At 40.2% G+C, this 19,998-nt stretch overlaps 1 protein-coding gene across 3 annotated transcripts in view; it reads right to left on the reverse strand.

Moving 5' to 3' along the window:
• The window catches only part of XYLB (xylulokinase), an 85,073-nt gene extending 65,607 nt beyond the window's left edge, over positions 1-19,466 (reverse strand). The window contains exons 1-11 of one of the 3 annotated variants that reach the window (XM_055707919.1): positions 19,288-19,465; positions 17,472-17,554; positions 16,643-16,712; positions 15,102-15,182; positions 13,258-13,344; positions 11,939-12,067; positions 10,599-10,664; positions 8,081-8,153; positions 2,396-2,514; positions 1,129-1,210; positions 84-124 (exon numbers count right to left, since the gene is read on the reverse strand). In XM_055707919.1, the coding sequence (XP_055563894.1) occupies positions 84-124; positions 1,129-1,210; positions 2,396-2,514; positions 8,081-8,153; positions 10,599-10,664; positions 11,939-12,067; positions 13,258-13,344; positions 15,102-15,182; positions 16,643-16,712; positions 17,472-17,554; positions 19,288-19,332 (876 nt within the window). In that variant the 5' untranslated portion in view covers positions 19,333-19,465. Of the gene's footprint in view, positions 1-83; positions 125-1,128; positions 1,211-2,395; positions 2,515-8,080; positions 8,154-10,598; positions 10,665-11,938; positions 12,068-13,257; positions 13,345-15,101; positions 15,183-16,642; positions 16,713-17,471; positions 17,555-19,287 lie in introns of all 3 variants that reach the window. The other 2 variants (XM_055707921.1, XM_055707920.1) reach the window with 2 other exon arrangements.
• Positions 19,467-19,998: the final 532 nt, after the last annotated feature.

Below are 19,998 nucleotides of genomic sequence, written 5' to 3' on the forward strand. Positions count from 1 at the left end.
TGATAACCTACAGCTAATTTACATTTCATGCATTTCATTTATTCAGGGATATGGGCAGTTTTCAGGAGCATGTTCTGACTTACTGCAATATCTCCTTCTTGAAGCCTCATCCCTGCCAATGATGCTGAAAACAAAAAGTAAGAATACCAAATAAAGAGTTGTTTGACTCCATTACAGCATGTTGTATGAGATATCATAATACATCACATTCACCACCTCAAAGTACAACATAAAAGGCAAATATGCTCAGGATGGCCTTGGCCTAGACACTGAAAAAGATGGGCAAAGCATTTGGGTGAGAGAGTGATTTTTAACAAAATCAAAATGCTTGAGACAAAAGACTACAGAACTGCATGATTATCTAATGTTTTTGAATCCAGGTTTTAAATACAGGGGACCCTTAGTTAACAACACACTTCAAAGGAGAAACCCTCCCACTTACATCAGACTACTCATTGGACTAAGATGGATTTGAATCTCCAAAAGAAATTTCACCTTTGGGAAATGTAGAGTTTAAGCATCTCCCAGAATATGAATGTTAAATATATCACGATGAAGCCTCCACCTTGATTCAAACCTGCATATGCTACCGTAATACAGATGAATATTTTATTTTCACAGTCCTGAGAAACAGACAACTTTGCTCTACACTGAAACAGCCTCCAGGATTCAAAAAACTGACCTGAAATCAGCACCTTATACTGAGATCTATCAGTCTGACGAAAAGACAGATCTAATTGTTAGAGAAAGACTATAAGGTCAATCTCCACCTTTTTGCTTGAAAAGATAAACCAGCAAATTTTTAATTCATATCTTCTAAGTTAAAATGTTAGCAGTTCATAGTAAGAATAGTTTCTTAGGGGCAGGCAAACCAAAGTCATCAAGAGGCAAATGAAATCACTTCTAATTGCTAAGCAAAAGAGAATTCATTTGTCATACCCAGCTCAGCCAAGATGTCTGTATCTCAGAAGAACCAGTGATGGAAGGCTGTTAGAAAAAGGTATTAGTGCTGATAAACACTATATTCTTTCACTGTATAAGGAGCATCTGAGAATCAATGAGATTGATTTAGAATTTTAGTACATACATAATCATATTCACTGAATCTTATACATTTAATCATCTCACCTGGATTGTCTCCTGTAAATGCTACTACCTTACAGTCTGGGCTAAACCCGTAACGCTGATTATAATATGGAGAAACGGGCCCCTAAGGAAAGAAAGAAAGATAGAGAGGAAAAAAGCTCAAAAAACCTGAAAGTAATCTTGGAATATATGACATAATCTGTTGTCACAGAGAACTGAAAACACCAGAGCAGCTACAATAATCATTTCTGGGTATTTAAGGTATGAATGAAGATTTTAAAGATTTTTAACTCTATTTTTTTCACTGTTGAGAACCTCACAGAAATATCTCAGATCAGATTTTACAGTAAGTTAAGCAGCACTTTAACTTTGGGTCTTTCTCCAGTTATTCACATCAAGTAACCCAAACACATCCATCTGTTTTGCACACATACATGAATATTAATACACAGAAATTAGAAATTCAATGCAAACATAAGAGGAAACACAACATTAATATACATCACAACATCAAATGCTGGAATATGACCCCTATTATTTTAGGGGTCAAGAACTGTATTCTTTTAAGCGATATTTGATACCTATAGAGAAAAAACAGGAGGAAAAAAAATGTCTGTAAGAAATACAAGGACATCTACAGGGACTTTTAATGTGTTCCTCTCCATTACAGAAGATGAGCACTGAGTTCAGAGGGATCGGGTGATCAGTATCTACACCCTCTTACACGTGTACCAGCTAAAGCAATAGGTCTTTTTGTGGTGGGTAGTAAGACTAAATTCATTTACTCTAAGAGATGTGCAGCTTGATTTGATTTCACCATTATGCTACGTGAACTGAGAAGCTTTAAATATCCCAAATTATTCACAAAGATTACCTCATTAACTCCACAAACCACTTAAAACAAGGTCTCTGTCAAGAAATGCAGATGTTGGGTTCTGTTTCTGCAGTAATAAATACTGTGCACAGCTCTGCAGTGACCAGGTGCTTGTGGGCACAGGAGGGGACCCCAAAGATTCTTATCACTGCAGCAGCTACCAAATCTTTTCTCACCATAGCCCAGGGCATGCAAGAATCCAAGGAGATCAATGACAAAAGCTACGCCCAACACCAGCTAGTAGTTTTCTAAGATGTCTGGTTTTGCTCTGACAACACACCTGAAAATATTAAATCAAGCAGCATAACTCTGAGGATATAAGCATGCATGCACGCTTGCGTGCACACACAAATACACTCCAAGCAAGTGCTATTAGCAGAACTCTCAGCACAAAGCCCTGTTTGTTGTTTGAAACTCTTCTAGACAGGCACGTACCAGGACTGAATGGGATGGTACAGGGTATCCTAGTTTCTCCTCTAATCCAGGTGCACAAGCATCAAGGCAGGACTGTGACCATACCTTTTCCCAAATCTGCAGCAAGTTCATACCAGAACCTACAAGACAGACCAAAACAGGAAACATATGATTAAACACAAGACAGTGTTGTATCAGAAAATTTCACCTTGTTACAGGCAACAGAAAATTTACACAGACGCATGTTTTACATTCAAAGAGAATGGTTTCAGCTCTCCTAAGCATAAAGTATACTGATAATTCAGCCGCTGGATTGCTTTCACCTGTAAAGGCAGCAGAAAAGGCTGCTCTGATGCAAAATGTACTAGACAATTCAGTTATTCCCAAGTTAAAAGTGAAAGAACATGGATGCTTCCCCATCAACTCCTCCCCAAATCATCCACCTTAGACAAAGGCTTCACTACAACTCTCTAAAGGTGATGCAGGAATGTCACCTGAAGGTGTGGTGTGCTCACATGAGACCTAACAAGGAAGAAATTTCCCCCTGGGTGGTACGGCTTTACTCAAAGGCAGGAGTGGTGTATCACATAAGCATTAAAATCCATGCTGACTAATCTTCCTCCATATATCAATGTTTCCTTCTGCAGAGATGACAAAATAAAGCTTAGAAATCCACAAAAAATGGCAAGAGATCAAATTTTCAAATGTAGCCTCTAATTTTGAGGCTAGTTTAGAAAGTCCAGCTTTGAATATCAGTCATGATTTTCAGAAATGATGAACAGCCCAACTGAAATCTGCGACACCTGCAAACATGCAACACCCCTAAAGTCTAGATTCTGTGAAATGAATTATAGGTTGAAAAAACTTAGATAACTGATTTGGTCACCTATTTCCTCACCAGATCCCCAACTAGACCTGGGGAAGACCTGTGCAGTTTCAGTTTGGTTTCTCATTGCTTTTTCCTCATTATTTCATTGCTGGTTTAGAAGTTAATTGAAGTTGGTTAGTGGCTGAATCTACATAACATACTGAGCACTCCACACCCCTTTTACGTTACTAAGATGACTTTAATTGCACATTTCATTAGACTTGAAAATCTGTATGTGTTTCTGGTTAGTACTGTTCAGGGACATATCAGTCTTATTCTAGATTAACAACATTTTCATTTCAAAGACCATTTAGCCCACGACACTTATCTCAGAAACACAGCCACGTTCTTAGCTGAGTACAGTGGAAAACCTGAAATTCACTTCCATTCAGTACATCTTTAAGCTTTCTAAAACACAAAGACTGTGAAGTTGACTCCACATGCAGTGTCTGTGGAACAAGACTATGCTTGCAATGCTGGGACACAGAGGAAAAGAAGGGATGCAACCGACATCTCAGCTAGCACATCACAAGGCTCTAGCAATGCTCTTACTCTGACAAGGGGTATACATCTGCAACACACTCCACACACATACACTACTGCTGGTTACACATGCACAAATGAGCCCACCCTTTCAATTCCCAGCAGCCTTTTTCACATAGGTTTAATAATTAATTTAATAACATTTAATAAAAAAAGTATATATTTGCGCAGTCCAATCCTAAGCACCATCAACAAGGTCTGGACCTAGTGCTTCACACAGTCTCGTAAACAGAAAGTGTTGCAGCTGAGACACTGGAATAACCCAAGACAAACAGTAGGATATTTGGATTATACTTAACAACACAAAAAATAGAATTAAATTTCTTAAAATCTATCAATCCCATTTTAGGCAAATTAAACACACTTAAATTATGCACAGCTTTATTTGGCCTATGATGCAACAGCAGGAATTTGACAGAGCACAAAGTGCAACACACCTATCACATGCAAAAGGTGCATTTCCCTTTTCTGCTGTCAAAACTGCTACCACCCACAGAAAAAAACAGATTTAATCCAGTTTCTCTCAGTTCTCTATGTGAGAATACTCTTAAATCTATCCATTCCCTCCTTCCAGGGGTAAACCAAGTCCTTCCAAGGCAAACTGAGCCCAGCATCACTGTTTGCATTTCCCAGAGACAGAGGGTGTGAGCAGCCAAGTGCTCCATGCCCGCAGGCATAACAAGGCTTTCTATAAGGAAATATGTACATCTATAAATTTTCCTTGGAAAGTCCCCAATTTAAAAGGCCAAGAACCCCTTCACTAAATTAAACCAATCAGCGAGCAACAGAATCTTTAAATAAATAGGCATTTCACTAGAGAAAGATTAGTTGTTGTTTCTGTGGTTTTTTGGAAAAAGTCCTTTCTCCTCCCCACCCCACAAGCCTAGAGAAACATTTAACCAGTGCCCTCCGATGCAATTTTGCAAGACATAAGGACAGCCTCCAATCTCTTCTGCCTAAAACTGGAAAAACACTAACCTTTATAACTGAAAAGGTCTGAGTTGATATGATACAGATACAACACTTCAGTTTATTGACTGGTAGATAGTGTGGCACAAAGACTTTAATAAGCTCTGAGAAAAGAAAGATGAGCTAATTTACCCCGCCCTCAGAAACTCATTTAAAAGATGTGAAACAACTGTTCTACAAGAACTATTAATCTGTTGGCCTGGATTCATCCTACCCAACTGTGGGCACTTTTATGAGAATCTCTAGTCAGTGGAAAATACAAACCAGAGCTGAATGCTCCCTGGAATGGCTCCTCTTTCTCCTTTGATTATAGGAGTGATGCACAGAGAGTTCCTTACTCAAGCACCTCCGGTCATGATCTACGCCACTAAGTTTAACATATAAAATAAGTAATAGTCTGAGAACTAAGGAGGAGGGGGGAGGATATCAAAGGCAGCTCTTCAACTTGTCACTCCAAATAGATATCCCATCAGCAATGAAAGTCAATAGCCAAGACCATTGTCTAGTAAAGACCGAGGAAAGAGTCAATACATGGATGGATAGGATTCAGTATTTCACTGCAAGCATCACTGACTTAACATAAAATGACCAGGAGCACCAACAGGACTTGCTAATACTTAGTACATATACAAAAGTATAAGTGTTTCAACACAGGGCAGAGGGGGAAAAAAAAAAGAAAAGAAAAAAAGAAAAAAAAACCAGCAACCCAAACATTTTCATTACAAAGACCAAATGATGCAGACTAACTGGTTTTATTAATCAACTAACTAAAGATCAATATTTGCATTTATAAACAGTTAAGTGCATCTGCATTACAGTAGTCTGGATTGCCTTTTCAGTGAGCTAAAATCATAAGCAGCATAACTGCTGGCACCATGCAAGCTACATTAGGAGTAAATTCAACCCACCATGCTTCCTTTTGAAAAGGCTTCAGTTCAAAGCATCCTTGTTTGATAGAACAACAAAAACAAGTATGCTAAGCTATGATTTGCCTAAGGCTCTTAGAAAAGCATTTCAAAAGATAAAGCTTCTCTAGGTCAAGAGCTGAATTGCTGTTCTTTAAGGTGTCTTCTAAAAGAAACAATGCCTCAAGTGTTCAAGTTGTTTAGGTCCCAAACGTATCTTACTTTTAACATCTGCACAATACAAATGAAAATCATTCTTCATTCCCCCAGAATGTAATTTGATTTTTTTAAAATCAATCACCCAGGGTGCTCAGCCATTCAGGAGGAGTGATTTGAACTTTATGAGATAGGACCTTTAAAAAGAAAATAAAAAAATCCTGAAACTGAATAGCACATTTCCTACAATAACCTGCAAATTTAGAGAGATAAGTTATTGTGCAGAGCTAAACAATTTGACAGGGTCTTTTAAAGACGGTATGACCTGAAGTTAAACCTGCAGAAATGAAGAACAGGTCTATTATCTGAACATTATTTTGAGAGATGCATTTTAAACTACAATATACAGGTGCAATGTAAAAGATGAAGTGAATTGCAAGAAATCATAGATGACAAGAAAACAAGTTTTTCAGCTGGATCCAAATAACTACCACATACTTTATAATTATATTTTATTACTGGAATTAGAATTCTTTCTTATTATGTTAACAGAAGAAAGGAATGAACAAGACAAAATATAGCTTACAATGGCGAAAAGCCTTTTGTCTTGTAAAGAGAACTATAACATCCTGCTGAGTTCTCTTATCTTTTTTGACACAAAGATTTAATAATCTTACATGCTTTGAACAGTAGATAACATTTATTCAAGTTCTGTAAATATCCAGAGGTGTAATAGAACAGGCTCTCCTACACTTGCTTGAAAAATGCAATACATTTTCTAAGAAAATTTTCCAATGAAGTAAATTTTCATTTTCTTTAGTTTAAAATGTTTTTGTTTTCAATGAAACCCAGGAATTTTCGTGCTTTGAAACGGAAGAAGCACGGCTTTCCCCAACTTGCTTCCAAGCAGAAAAGGCAGAAGTAACATTAACAAAAAAACCAAAACAAAAAAACCTCAACCCAACCCCAAACCCCAGAGGTTTAATGCTTACATTTTAAAATATTTGAATCAAAATAAACACTTCACTCTCATTAAAAAATCAACATGTTTCTTTATCAGAAGAAGCACCCTGAAAACCTCACAATCTCTCAGAAATACAGTACATGGAGTCAGTTCTGCTGAGCAGCTGAAGCGCTCAGTATTTGGGACTATGATGAGCAAAGTGCAAATCTCCAAAGAGTTACTGCTGCCCACAATATAAAAAAAAATAAAATTCACCTGTGAAAATACATGGCTAACAGAAGGACCAGAAGATAGATGTAATAATCCCACAACTGCTGCAAAATAAGCATGGATTGCCTTGCAATTTTTAAGGTCTCAAGCATAACTGGAAGATCTGCTATTGAATAAGTTGTCCATTAGCGCCAACTGAGATGACTTGCCTTTCCCTGAGTTTTCATGGACCAACGAAGGAGAAAAAAAATGAGTTGGTCTTAACCCATGGGTGTCAGCTATGGCTCTACAATACAAAAAGTCCTTTGGCAGCCTTATCTAACCTTTCAGCTCTGAAATATATCTTCTCTTAGTTTCAGAGCAGGAATCAAAACCGCTATTTAGAAATAACAGCACAGCTCCCAGGAAAATGGTTTCCTTTGTAATTGCCATTTAAAATCGCCATTTAAAAGCTGAATAACTGAGGTAACACACAACAGAAGTGACAAGGCTAGTGCCTCTTTATTTTTTTTGTCTTTGTTATGATGCATAGAGAGATATGGAAGTTTAATTTTTTTTTAACTGAGTTTAGGATTTTTTTTAATTGGTTTATGCTTTTTTTTTCATTTTGAAAAGATATTTCTGTTGCAGATCCATACCCCAGCTAAGCGGTGGGGAAAAAAATCACAACATACATCTTGTTCATACCCTGTGCTACTCAGACCTAAACCAGCAAAACCAAGAACCAATATCAGAACTATGAAATCTAGCTTAAAAATTCACAATGTTTTATGCTTTTAAATAGGTATTTCAACATTCCTTTATACATCATAAACTAATGAAAAAAGGTTACAGTTTCATTTAAGAATATTTTCTGTGGATCCATTTTACAGAAATGGGAATCATGGTATGATGGGGATAAATAAGCACAGCTGACAGCACAATCGAGAGGAACAACAAATTGAAAGGAGTAACAGCTTAAAATCTATCAGACTTGTCATTAAAGACTGAAAATAAATAGCAGAAATCTTGTTCCCCTTTTATGTAAGATAGGGATGGAAAGGAAAACTTCCTTGTTGAATTGTTGCTATGAGAAAAGCCCACACACTTACCATCACTGTAATCGATGGGCGCATAAGCTCCTAGGAAAAGGGAAGCTGCAAAACTACTAACCAAGGAGATTCTCTGAAAGAAAAAGTGTGAAATAGTGAGTCCCATCAATAGTCACTTCAAAGAAAGTAAATTATTAAGTAATTTGAAGCAGCAAATGTTAATAGATGCTTAATGTTAGGCACCAAAAGCACACAAAAATACACCAAGAAGAATTATTCAGTTCTATCATACTACCTAAATAATACAGCAGATACCAATCTAAAAGTAACCCCGTGATAAAAGCTCTTAATAGCTTTGCATTCTGAAACATGCAAAATACACCCAGTATATTAGCATACTCTATGTTATTATGAATTAATTCACAGCTTCGGTGTATCACTGAATTTCATTTCAAGGAAAAACACTTTCTAAGAGAAAAAAAACAAGCAAACAAAAAAACACCCAAAACAAACAAACTAAAAAACCCCAAAAAACAACATAACCCTATATGTTGACAACAGGGGAAGTGCCCAGAAACCATGCACTGGTCCACCAAGAGCACAGACCCATAAGCTTTTGAGCATCTCTGGCAAGGCTCTGCTAGCACCTTTATGTGAAATCTCACCTCCCTCCCAGCTGAGATCCCAGACCTCCCAGGAATTACTCTCAGGAGCTGGTAATAATCAGCTGATTTTGATCTGAACTGAACCACAACCTGCAGCTTTGCCTCAGGGTATGTTCCAATAAACGCATTAAATCCAGCTGCAGGGCTTCTACTACTGGCCCAAAAATGTCCCAGCCGCATGACACAAAGCACTGATCCAACACAAATTTGCCTCCACTTCAAATCTGCAATACAAACTACCAAGCTAACTGCCTACCACCAAGCTTTCTGCACGATCAGGTAGTATCTGTTCCCAAGAAGCTGCAAAATTCCTTCTGGTGTGTTCTGACTAATTCAGAAGAAATATGATTATCACCCAATAACTAACCAGAATCTAATCTCTACTGGTCGAGCCAGCCAGCAGTGACAGGTTTTGTATTAATGATCACAAAATCACTGCTTCACACAGCATTCAAAGACGGACTATCGGCAGAGCTCTAAGAGGTGATTATAATTGCCAGGAAACTTAATGATGCGCTTGCTCTTCAGGTGTCTCTCCCCAAGAATATATCATACTGTGCTTAGATAGCAAAGGCCTACCTTCTGTGGTGCCCCAGTGGGCACTAGCTGCCTGAAATGGAAGGAAAAGGATGAAGTTAAACTGTGATTCAGCCAGTTTAGCAAGCTGACCTACAGAATGAGGAACATCCACCTTCCACGTCATTGAGACTGCCAGGCTGCTAAGTGCTTCTTGATGGCCCCCAAGAGCAACTCTGACATAGAGATATTTTGTGCTTGAACACATTATCTTGCATATCCTTTATCGGTAAAAGGTGCCATCAATGCAACCAGCCCTCGAAGTCTGAAATTGGTCTGACTAGTTCTCAGTTCCGTGGACCTACTTTCCCCCCATTAACATATCTTTCTCTAAATTTAGTCTTAAGCTTATGATCAGACTGTATTAGGGCTCTGTTTCATCCCATACCTTACTAGTGCAAAGGTTATACAATAAAAATGCACTAAGAAAGAAAAAAATACTAAAAAATTAAGCATTCTCCCACAAAATACAGTCAACTTTGCAGCTCGCATCCCCATGAAACTAACTGTTTCAGACAGGGGTGAGATTTTAAAAACCACAAAAAAACCCATGATCAATGCTATCAACAACTGCAGTAATAGAAAGCCAGGAGCTGCCTGACTTCACAGGTCTAGATGTTTAGCATATTCTAATCACAGGACAGCAGTCCTTCTCTCATTTACATCATATTTGCATGGAGCTTTCACCTTGCTTCAAACCATGGCATTTTAGTCTCAGCTAGATGCAGACTCAAACTGGAACAATAATGGAACTGAAGCTGATTTCTCAAAATTAAAACTAAGAAGGAAACAAACTACACAGCGCAATTCATTTGTAACAATAGAATTAAAGTAGCTCCTCAAGGGAAAAACTATGGAAAAAGTCTAGCATCAGCTGCAGGGTTTTTTTCCTACGCACATCCACACTGATGCTAGCTTTGTATGGCAGAGCCATCACATTTCTGCATTCAAATAGCCAGTTCTAAGTGTGAAAATTTCACCTGTGTGCTTAACTACCCACCTGTGTTCAAACTGCTGTAAATACAATTTATTACCACCCAAATGAAAGCCTTTATTTCTTTTTATAACGTCTTCCACAAAGATGAGATCCAACGGAGCCTGCTGTGTGACATGTAACATTCAAGACAGAAGTGATGCCCAATTTTTATCTGCCTAGCAACTAATAATTTAACAAAACAAAGAAAAAATAAAACAATCAAATTTTCAATTTTAATCTTAAAATCAAACACAAGAATCGAAATACTCTTTAGTAAAAAAAGTCTGTAAAAACATCCCCACAAAACTAATTTTAAAAGATTTCCAACTGTGTTTTCCAAGCGTATTGAAGTTGAGCCAACCTCAGTTTGCATGTAGACCTCAGGATTCTGGCTGTAAATCTTTGCTATCTGGTTTCCTGTAAAACGCTGAGAAAGAAATGCAAATACTTAGAAACACAAACCCTAAATGGAGTCAATAATCATTAACTCTGTGTAATGAGTTCAGTACATTGCACTTTGGATACTTAATTTGCCGATGCATGATGAAAGTCGGTGCACAGCAGGCAATCTGCACTAAACAGGCTATAACGCATAGTCTCATTAGAGACTTTTGCTCACCTTTTGGGAAAAAAAGCATGTGAAAAAGCATTACTATCCATAATTTACATTTCAGAAATGACAGTTCAGTGGAATGAACCACACATTCTATGCACAGGAACCACCACAATTCAACTACTGCCTTCAAATCCTTGAAAAGGTTTAAGCTACCCAACCTACGTACCTCTGTGAGGCAGCTGAATTGGGACCAAAGCAGGAGGTTTCATACTGGAAGCAACTCCAGCACAGGCTAATGAGAGTTGTAAGAATAATTATTTTTCACGCCTGTATTATATCAAATAACAAAAAACTTGTAACACTGAAACTTTAACCGTTAGCAAGTTAAAAATAAACCACCACTGGCATGCAAAGTCCGATTTCAACATTGGCCATAAACCTTGCATAGTGATTCAAAACCGGAATCAGTAATTTGGGAGGTTAGAGCCTTATTCTGTTGAACCAACAGTAAGAGTAGCCAGGTCCAGGTGCTGAGATGCCCGGAGGACAGCCCTGCTCCCACTTTATAACTCACTGTCACGGTTACAAGAGAGGGAAGTGTCAGGAACAGGAGATAAGTAACAAAGGACTCTCTGATAGCATCACAAACTTCTGAAAATTCTCTTAGGTCAACAGCCAGCCACTTGTTAGCTTTCAGGGAATATTAAAGGCCAATCTTTTAATTGCAGAAGTAACCTAGAGCAGCAATCCAAGAACAGGGGCCTCATAACTCCAAGTAAACCTGTAACCCAAACTGGATTGCCTTGCCAATGGAAACATGGCTACACAGGAGCTCCCAGGGGTGAACCAGGCCCTGAGATTGCAAACATGGCCACCACACACTGTATTTTGGAACCACTGGCCAAATGTAACAGCTCACCCTATCTGCTTCCTGCAGCAGAATTTCCAGTGTTTGCCTAATTTCACTTGACATTTTCCACATCTTCCTTTGTAAGACTGCTGCAAAGCACTGACCATTGGAGTTTCTTCCAAAACTCTTTTTCATCGTTAAGGGCTGGTCGTCATCTGCTGCAGCACCACTGTAATGGCAGAACTGTTTCTATCACAAGACTCTGCTAAGGACTTTCTTCCCACCCGCTCCTTACCTCATAGGCTCTAGAACCAGTGATACTCGCCAAGTGCTGTGCTCCCCCCACGGCTTTCTCCAGAGCGCTGCACTGGGAAGCTGTGCTGGAATCCATCCAGATGGGGCTGTTACTGACAGAAAAACAAGCCTGTAGCGAACAATATCCTTTATTAGTAATTCTGATCTTTAAGAAGTCCCTGCTAGAGTACTAGCAATGCAGCAGACCTACGTATGAGCTCACAGTTCAGTTCGCTGACGTGCCTTCTGGTTTCCTCTCAATAACTACGGGCAAGCAGATACTGGTCAGCCTCTTAGTCAGTGGTGAAATCCAAACTTCACACCAGAGGGAAGCAACAGGCTTTTTCTGCTGTTACTTGACATACACTACAGCATGGTATGTACTTCGCATACCCTGCGGCATGTTCCATTGGTAGCCAAAGCCCTTTTACAAAGCTTAGCCCCACTTTTTAGAACTCCTCTCTAAATAATCAGATTATCTTTCCACAGCCTTACTAACAGATTTCTCTTTTGTGACTGGCATAATCATTTGGAAACGCAACTGAGGCCTAGTACATCACTAGAGAGCATTTTAATTCCATTTCCATGAGTTTTTGCACAGATGAGGTATTTCCAAAATTACTCATTTAACAGATCAGTTACACAAATGTCTCCCTTTCAACAAACAATTGTCCTTTCTGATCTTGAAGGAAGGTAGGGAAGGGTCTTCAAGAGGCAAGTTGACTCTTCCCTACTTTTTAAACAAAAGTTTGCCAAGTCTATGTTCAAAACTTAACAACCACACACATACGCACACAAAATGTTGAGTTTCAACAGCTTACTTGTTCAGGGTTTGTGTCCACACAGTATTACACTTCCATCCTTTCAGAGGTTAAGCGTAAATTAGTCTTTTTTTTTCTTATTAATATACATTTTCTAATGAAACCACAAGCACTGCAAGGAAACCCAGATATAACAGTATTTTTCACTACATCTTTTTGTTAATACAAATGTATTAAAAAAAATCAAAATATTTACAGGTTGTTTACAAAAATATTGTTTCCTAAAAGAACAAACATGCTGTTACTCTGACAAAGAAATATTCTGGGACACCCACTGGCACCTGTAAACTGTTAAAGCAGTATGTACTGTCACTCAGAAGAAAAGGCAACGTCAAAAGCCTTGGAGCTGAAGGAATAACTAGTACATTTCACTGTATGCTGAAGGGGCATGCAGCTCAGCCAGACAAGAGGAAAGGTTTGCAAGGAGAAAAGTAATGTGCATAAGGATCAGAAAAAGAACAGTGTAGCTCTCTCTTCAGAGCTCTTTCATGCACGTTACCTTTAGTGACTGATGTAAAGGCAGTTCAGGTGATGCAGTCTTTAAAATTTGGATGCTTCCTTTTTTCCAGTACACACTTCCATGTTGCTGTAGAAAGTACAGAAACAGAAGTTGGAGATGCCCTCCGAAGCCGTGAAGTTCATATCCTGATCTGAATTTCAAACTCTAAGGGACAGAGAACTCTCTCCAAACTATACCAAAAAAACCACCTTTTCAAATCAAGTGCCTCATTAAAAGACTCTTTAACATTGAGCAAAGCAGATACCAAACCAGAAAATGTAGGAGTCAAGAGACAATGATGATTTTGAACTATAGCAACTTCTAGTGGGAACTATTATTATACTGCTAATGGCATCAGATACTTCTCTGAGGGCAATCTGAGCTGTAACTAGGGCTCCACAGCCACAACTGTTAGTTCTGTGCAATTTCAGCACAGCCCTCAGATTCTTCAGTTACATGACCACCCCAGTCACCACTAACAGACTGCATAACACCGAGAAGGTTCTTTAAGCTCCACCTCTCAGGCAGCTTCCTCAAGCCAGGCATCTCTAGCTATGCACCTCCAGGACACACCAGGCAAACTGCAAAGCACCATCCAGTGACCCACTAAAGTTCTGATGGCACCAAGTGCACACAGAACACCCTGTGCACAGGGTATTTGACCACAGTGTCATCCAGGTTGTATTTCACATCTCTGCCATTTCTGTAGACAATTGTGACCAGGTTTTCCCCTTCTCTGGGACAAACACCGGCACATCAGTGCACCTCTGCAGTGACCTGCAGCATAGACAAGGTTTTTCAAAGAGGAAAGGGAGAAAGACAATGTGGAAGGGGGTAGATACATGAAATCTGTTCTATCTGAAAGAATTTGAATACAACACCAAGTTGATACCCCTGACTTGCTGGAGGATAGGTAGAATAAGGAGAATACTGGCAATCTGAAAATGCACATCTTTTTTCCATTTGAGTAAGCTGGGGTTATTTGGCAGTCCCTAACTTCTGTTCCACTGAAGAATTGGTAACAGAGCCTTGATACCGGCTGTGATTTTCAGACACTTTGCTCAGACTTTGAACTGAAATCAATGAAATGGGGAGATCAAAGCAAGAGTTTTGCATAATTAGTCCCAGATGTATCAAGATGAATAACTTAAACCTCATATGTCAGAATTAGCTATTGCTTTAGTGCTGCCCCCACCCTAAATATCATCTGTGAAAGTTATAAAAGACTTCCTTATTTCACCACAGTACTAGGAGACTGGCTAACTGACTAAATGTCAGGGTGCTTTTTATAAATCTCAGAAAAAAAGGTATTATGCACTACAGGCTAAATCATGGCAGCATCTTTGTCATTTCTGCATCAAAGACAATCATCACTTGTTTTTTGTTGTTCCTAGGTAGATCTGTATCCCAGCCAACAAAAACTGTGCTCAAGGACGTTACTACACCTTTAGCAAACTGCGCTCCTCACAATTTTTTTCTACCTGATTTCCACAAGCACCTTGATATGCTGAAATTCAAAATGGCCCCAGTTATTTCAGAATCTGTAGGTTAAAAGAATTTAAACAACAGGAAATCAACTAGTTATGCACTACACTGATTTAAACAACTGCACTGTAAACCTCATCCTCCACTCCCACTACCTTTCCAGTGACTGCTTTTTGTGTTTCAGGTTTTAAGTTTCCCTGAGGAACATGTCTTTTAATGGATGCTTATATAGAAGCTTTGGTCTTACTTGATGTCATTGTGGTCTTCTGCAATACAGTTATTTAAACTATATTTATCATTATACCATATACTGTATTGAAGAAATAGAGTAAGACCGATTTTTTTCTGTATAAACTAACCTGGCCAGCACCAGACAGAGCTCTGACTTGAGAGAAGTTAAATCCCAAAGACTTCATCTTTTCCAAAACCATATCCAGAGCCTACAAGAACAAACAGAATCAGGAGTGACTGTAACGAGCTATCAAATTATGCATACTCACAATCTCTGGAATTAAACAGTAAATTCATGTCATCACTGATAAGAGTTCATTGGCAGATAATGAAAAATTAGCTAATGACTACAGACTTCTCAAGAAGCTGCATAAATTAATTTACTAAGTAAAAGTCCATAAAAGAAAAGTTAAATCACACGGGGCGGGGGGGGAGAATAAAAGGACATCTTTAAATAAGCTGAATCACAAAGATCCATTCTTTGAAACCTAAATAAGAGGCAAGAGTTAGAGAATTCCAATTTATTAAAAAGTCACTTTTAAGAGTGCCATATACAAAGCAAGATTATCTTTTTTCTGTTCTTACTTTTGGAAATCTATGAAATCCTAATGGGGTGCACTCTGCACTCCATCCTACAAGATGTTAGGTATCCTCAATACCACTGCCCCCAGTGTCAGATGAAAACTCAAGAGTCTCTTTAGTATAAGGCTAATTCAAGTGAAATCCAGCACTTTAAGCACCTACGTTAATTCTGTTCTTGCCACATTTTCCTGAAGTTTAAAACCAAAAATTAATCTATCTTTACACAGTCTCATTCAAAGCAGCATTTCCCAGATAATCTTGATATATGAACCACTGCAAGACTTCAAAATTTCCCAAGAAACATTGTAAACCTATATCATCATATTATTAATTTAATAATTACAACTGTTCCTGTTCATTATGGTTCAAAAGACCAACTGCAAACAAATTTACCAAACCTTTGTAAACTACTGCGGATCACCAGCTGGGGGTTCTGTAACCTATTAAATAATAACTACTCAAACTGCAGTAGTAAAACAAATTTACACGGCACCATGTGAAAGAAAGTGTTGCAAAATCTGCACAGAAGCAAGGAAGGCCTTCTCTTAAAATGCAAAAGAATGATGTATTTCAAAATAAACACTAAAGTGACTGGAAATCACTGAATAAATTGCTCTTTAACCACTTACCAGTTGAGACCCACTTACCAGTTGAGACACCAATTGGTCAGAAAAGCTTATGCTAAAAAAAAAATAGTGCACATAACCTAGATGCTACAAAAACACAGATTGAAGCTAGGCAAAGTGACAGCTGCCCCTTTTACATTTGAAACAAGAAGATGAGGTAAAAAAGAATAGTCTTTTTCAAATGAGAGAAAGTCAAGAGAGGATTTATCACACATACAATGCTATAATAGTAGAGAGTGAAGAAACAAACAAAGAAACCATCAAAATGTTAGCAACTTCCACTATGTTTGTTGATAACATTCATATTTGCATACCAAAGACACAAAGTAACACTTAAAAGAAACAGAATACAAGCAAAAGGACTGTGTTGATTTGAATGATGAGTTTCACTATTGCTTGGAATACATTTCCATTTCAATAACAGCAAGGAAGATGTTGAACTATATAAAGCTTTTTCATACCTTGACCCACATTAGCACAGGAGAAGTGACTGTCAGTCTGTCACCATGAATATGGACTCCACCTTGAGTCCTACAGAAAAACAGTATTTTCTCTTGGTAAATTCAGCAATTTTTTGCCCACCAAGGAAAGTTCTTCAAGTTTATTAATAACTGAAGAGAGTCTGCTATACTTTTATGTTAAGAGCAAGGATATGATCAGTGTTTCAAATATAAAAAAGTACAAGCCAGGTCCTAGGAAGAGACAAGAGATGTTTGACCCAATTGCAAAGTAAATAATTTGCAAGGAAAGTCTCTGATCCTGAAGTAAATCTGTGATAGGCTACAGTGCTGGTACTCCTCATTGGCTCCATGTAATTCATAGTTATTTTTAAGTTTCCTAACTGTCACCATTAGTGGCTTGAACCTAGAAGATGAAATTCAATTTTAGCTGTTAAACCATCAAGTAAATAAGTGTACTTGATTGAAACCTGTGACCATGGAAGATGACATTTGTAAATTCTAGTCCATTAACTGAAGTAAACAAACACTGTCATCCTACATCTTACTGTGAGATTTGGAACCACTGAATTTGTCTCCAAATGTCTTTTAGAAGTTCCCTTTGTGCAATTTACTTGCTATTATCATAGCATTCCACCCCAACACAAAGGCAGTGCTTATTTCTGTGTCCTAGAAAGAAACAGTCGTGGCCACAAGCCTGAAGTCATGAACATAGCATGAACTTTTTCCATGCCCCCACACTTATCAATGAAACCAAACAGGGCAACAGCCCCCCACCCCAATCTCCAAAGTTCTAAATTGTATTACCCAAGTAAAATAGAAACAGCCTTACTTAAATTCTGGAAGGTCTTTATCAAAATGAACATTATCTTCATAAATTACTCTCAGCTGTTCATCAATAGCAATGACTTTCAGCTAGAAGGTATAAAGCAGGATGTTAAAAAAAACTAACAATAATTAAACAGCACTGACAACTCTGTAATAATTCAGTTCCCACAACAGATGAAATGGGAGAGAACACCCCAGTCCATACAACTTGCTTAAAGTATGGGCACGACTTTACATTAAACAAGTTATTATGTGAGTTTCCAGCATGCCACCTAATCAGTAACATGTATTTCTTTGCTTGCATCCCCCGCTCCCTCATTTTCTCTATCCTTAATCACACAATACCAAAATGTAGGCATACATCATAGCTTACATCATGGTAACCAATTTTTGCAATTTCTCCAAAGAATACAGTATCTTAGTTTAAAGATGCCATATGCTCCCCTCCCCACCTCCTTTTTTTTTTTTTTTCCCATCTTACCAAGGAACCTAACAGACCCTTAGGATACCTTGTGGACCCTCCCTGCTTCCCAAATGATGAGTAAAACAAACTACCAGTCTGGCAAAGCTCAGCAGGCATTACACAAGCTTCTGCAACACATGGAAAGCAACATCCCAAACAGGTAACTCTATGAAGGTGAACTTTCTTGCAAGCACAAACTAGAAGAGTATCACAACCTCTCCTCCTCTATCTTCACTCAAGTTCACCTAGTACAAAAGAAAAACATGAACAGTCTAGAAGACAAGTGAGAAGGTAGCTCCCATTCTGCACGTATTTCAACAAGGCAGAGTGCAAACTGCTGCTAAAGGAACAGACAAAAAACAATTCTAGAAAGACTAAGTCATCTCAAAGAGCTGTATTCAAATAATAAAGCCATGCTACTGTAGGCAGGGCCAGTAATCATGCATTGGCACAACTCTACCAATCTGATGCTCTGCGCTAGCTTGAAAACAGCTCTGAGCCACTGCAGCTGAACTGGCTTTCTGTTTGCAGCACGGCCCCTTAAAAAACACTTGATCAACTTAACCTGGATGTGTCTTTTCAAGCTCCCAACCTTCAGTTCTGTCGTAATGAACTGACTGATGTTTGTACTCCTACTTCAAACCTATTCAGGCCTACGCACAACTTTTTCTATTTGCCGTGCAGGAATAACCAATTAGGCCAAAAAATCAAATTTTCAAGCAACCTGAACGTCCGGGTTCACAACCCTACCGATCCCCCCTCACCGGAGGGCACCGGGCAGGCTGGATGCAGGCGCACACCCCAGCTGCCAGCCTGCCCGATGCCACGGGCAGCGGGGTGTCCGGGCAGTCTGACTGACGGAGCAGGACCACAGCACTCCTTCCCTGGATTAAACGCATCCCTAGGAGAATGGGGGAGCAGGATGTGTCAGGACACGCTGCCTACAGCTTCAGACATGAGACAGAAGAAACAGAACGGGAGGAGGGCCATGCTTATGCAGGCGCAGGGAAGGAGAGGAGCAATGCAACACGTGAAGGGCTGGGAACCACCTCGCAGCGCTGCGGCAGGCGGCGGGCGTTAGCCCAGCCCGGGCAACGGGCGCAGCGCCCAGGCGGCCCCGCTGCCAACGCGGAAGCCCTGCGGCACGGAACCGCCGCTGGGTGAGAGACAAGGGGCGAGGGGGGCAGGAGAAGGCCCGCTCCCCTCCCTCGCTGCGGGCAGAGGCCCCCGCGCACCCCCCGCCCTGCAGCCCCGCGGGGGTGGCCGCTGCGGCGGCGCCAGCCCAGCCCCGCAGGCCCCGGGCAGGCGCCGGGGCTTCCCCGCCGGCCGGGGGAGGGGAGCGGCGCGGCCCCGGTACCTGCTGCGTGCTGAAATCCCAGCCCAAGTAGCAGGGAGCGGCCATGGCGCCGCACGGCCCTCACCCGCGGCCGGGGCTGGAGGGGGGTGCAGGCCCGGCCTCCCCGGGAAGGAGCCGCCGGCCCGGCCGGGTGAGCGCTGCGCGGCGAGCGGCCCCGCGTCCTGCCCCCACGGGGAGGGGTTGTGCGGGGGCGGCAGCCGGGGGGCGGGTCGCCCCACGTCGGGACCGCGGCGGTGCCCCTGCCCGCGGGGGCGCCCCTGCCTGCGGGGGCCCGGGGACACCGAAGCCGCTGGACAGGGACCGCAAATCGGAAGCAAAACAAAAAAACGGGAAACTTCAAAGCAGAGTCCAAAGGAATCCATGAAACTGACATACCCCGTCCGCATCTACCGGCCCTGCGGTGGTACCGCGCTCCGGTGTGCACAAACACGCTTGCAGAGCATTCCATTAAAAAAAAAAATGAAAATTTGTTACGTTGGCTGAAGTTTTGGGTTGTGGTTTGCTTTTTTATTTTCGGTTGGGAGGGTTTAGGGAGGTTTTAGGATTATATTTTACCTGCATGTGACGAGCGAAGTGAATTGCTCATCAAAATCAAAAGAAGGCTCATTTAAAACGTGCCTTCATTCTGCAATCAAGGCGGTATCTCAGCAGAGACTTAATGAAGTCAAATAGGTTTTGCATGCCCAGGATCTTAAACTGTTTTAACAGTAC

This window comes from Falco cherrug, chromosome 4 (genome assembly GCF_023634085.1).
Source record: "Falco cherrug isolate bFalChe1 chromosome 4, bFalChe1.pri, whole genome shotgun sequence".
Lineage (NCBI taxonomy): Eukaryota > Metazoa > Chordata > Aves > Falconiformes > Falconidae > Falco > Falco cherrug.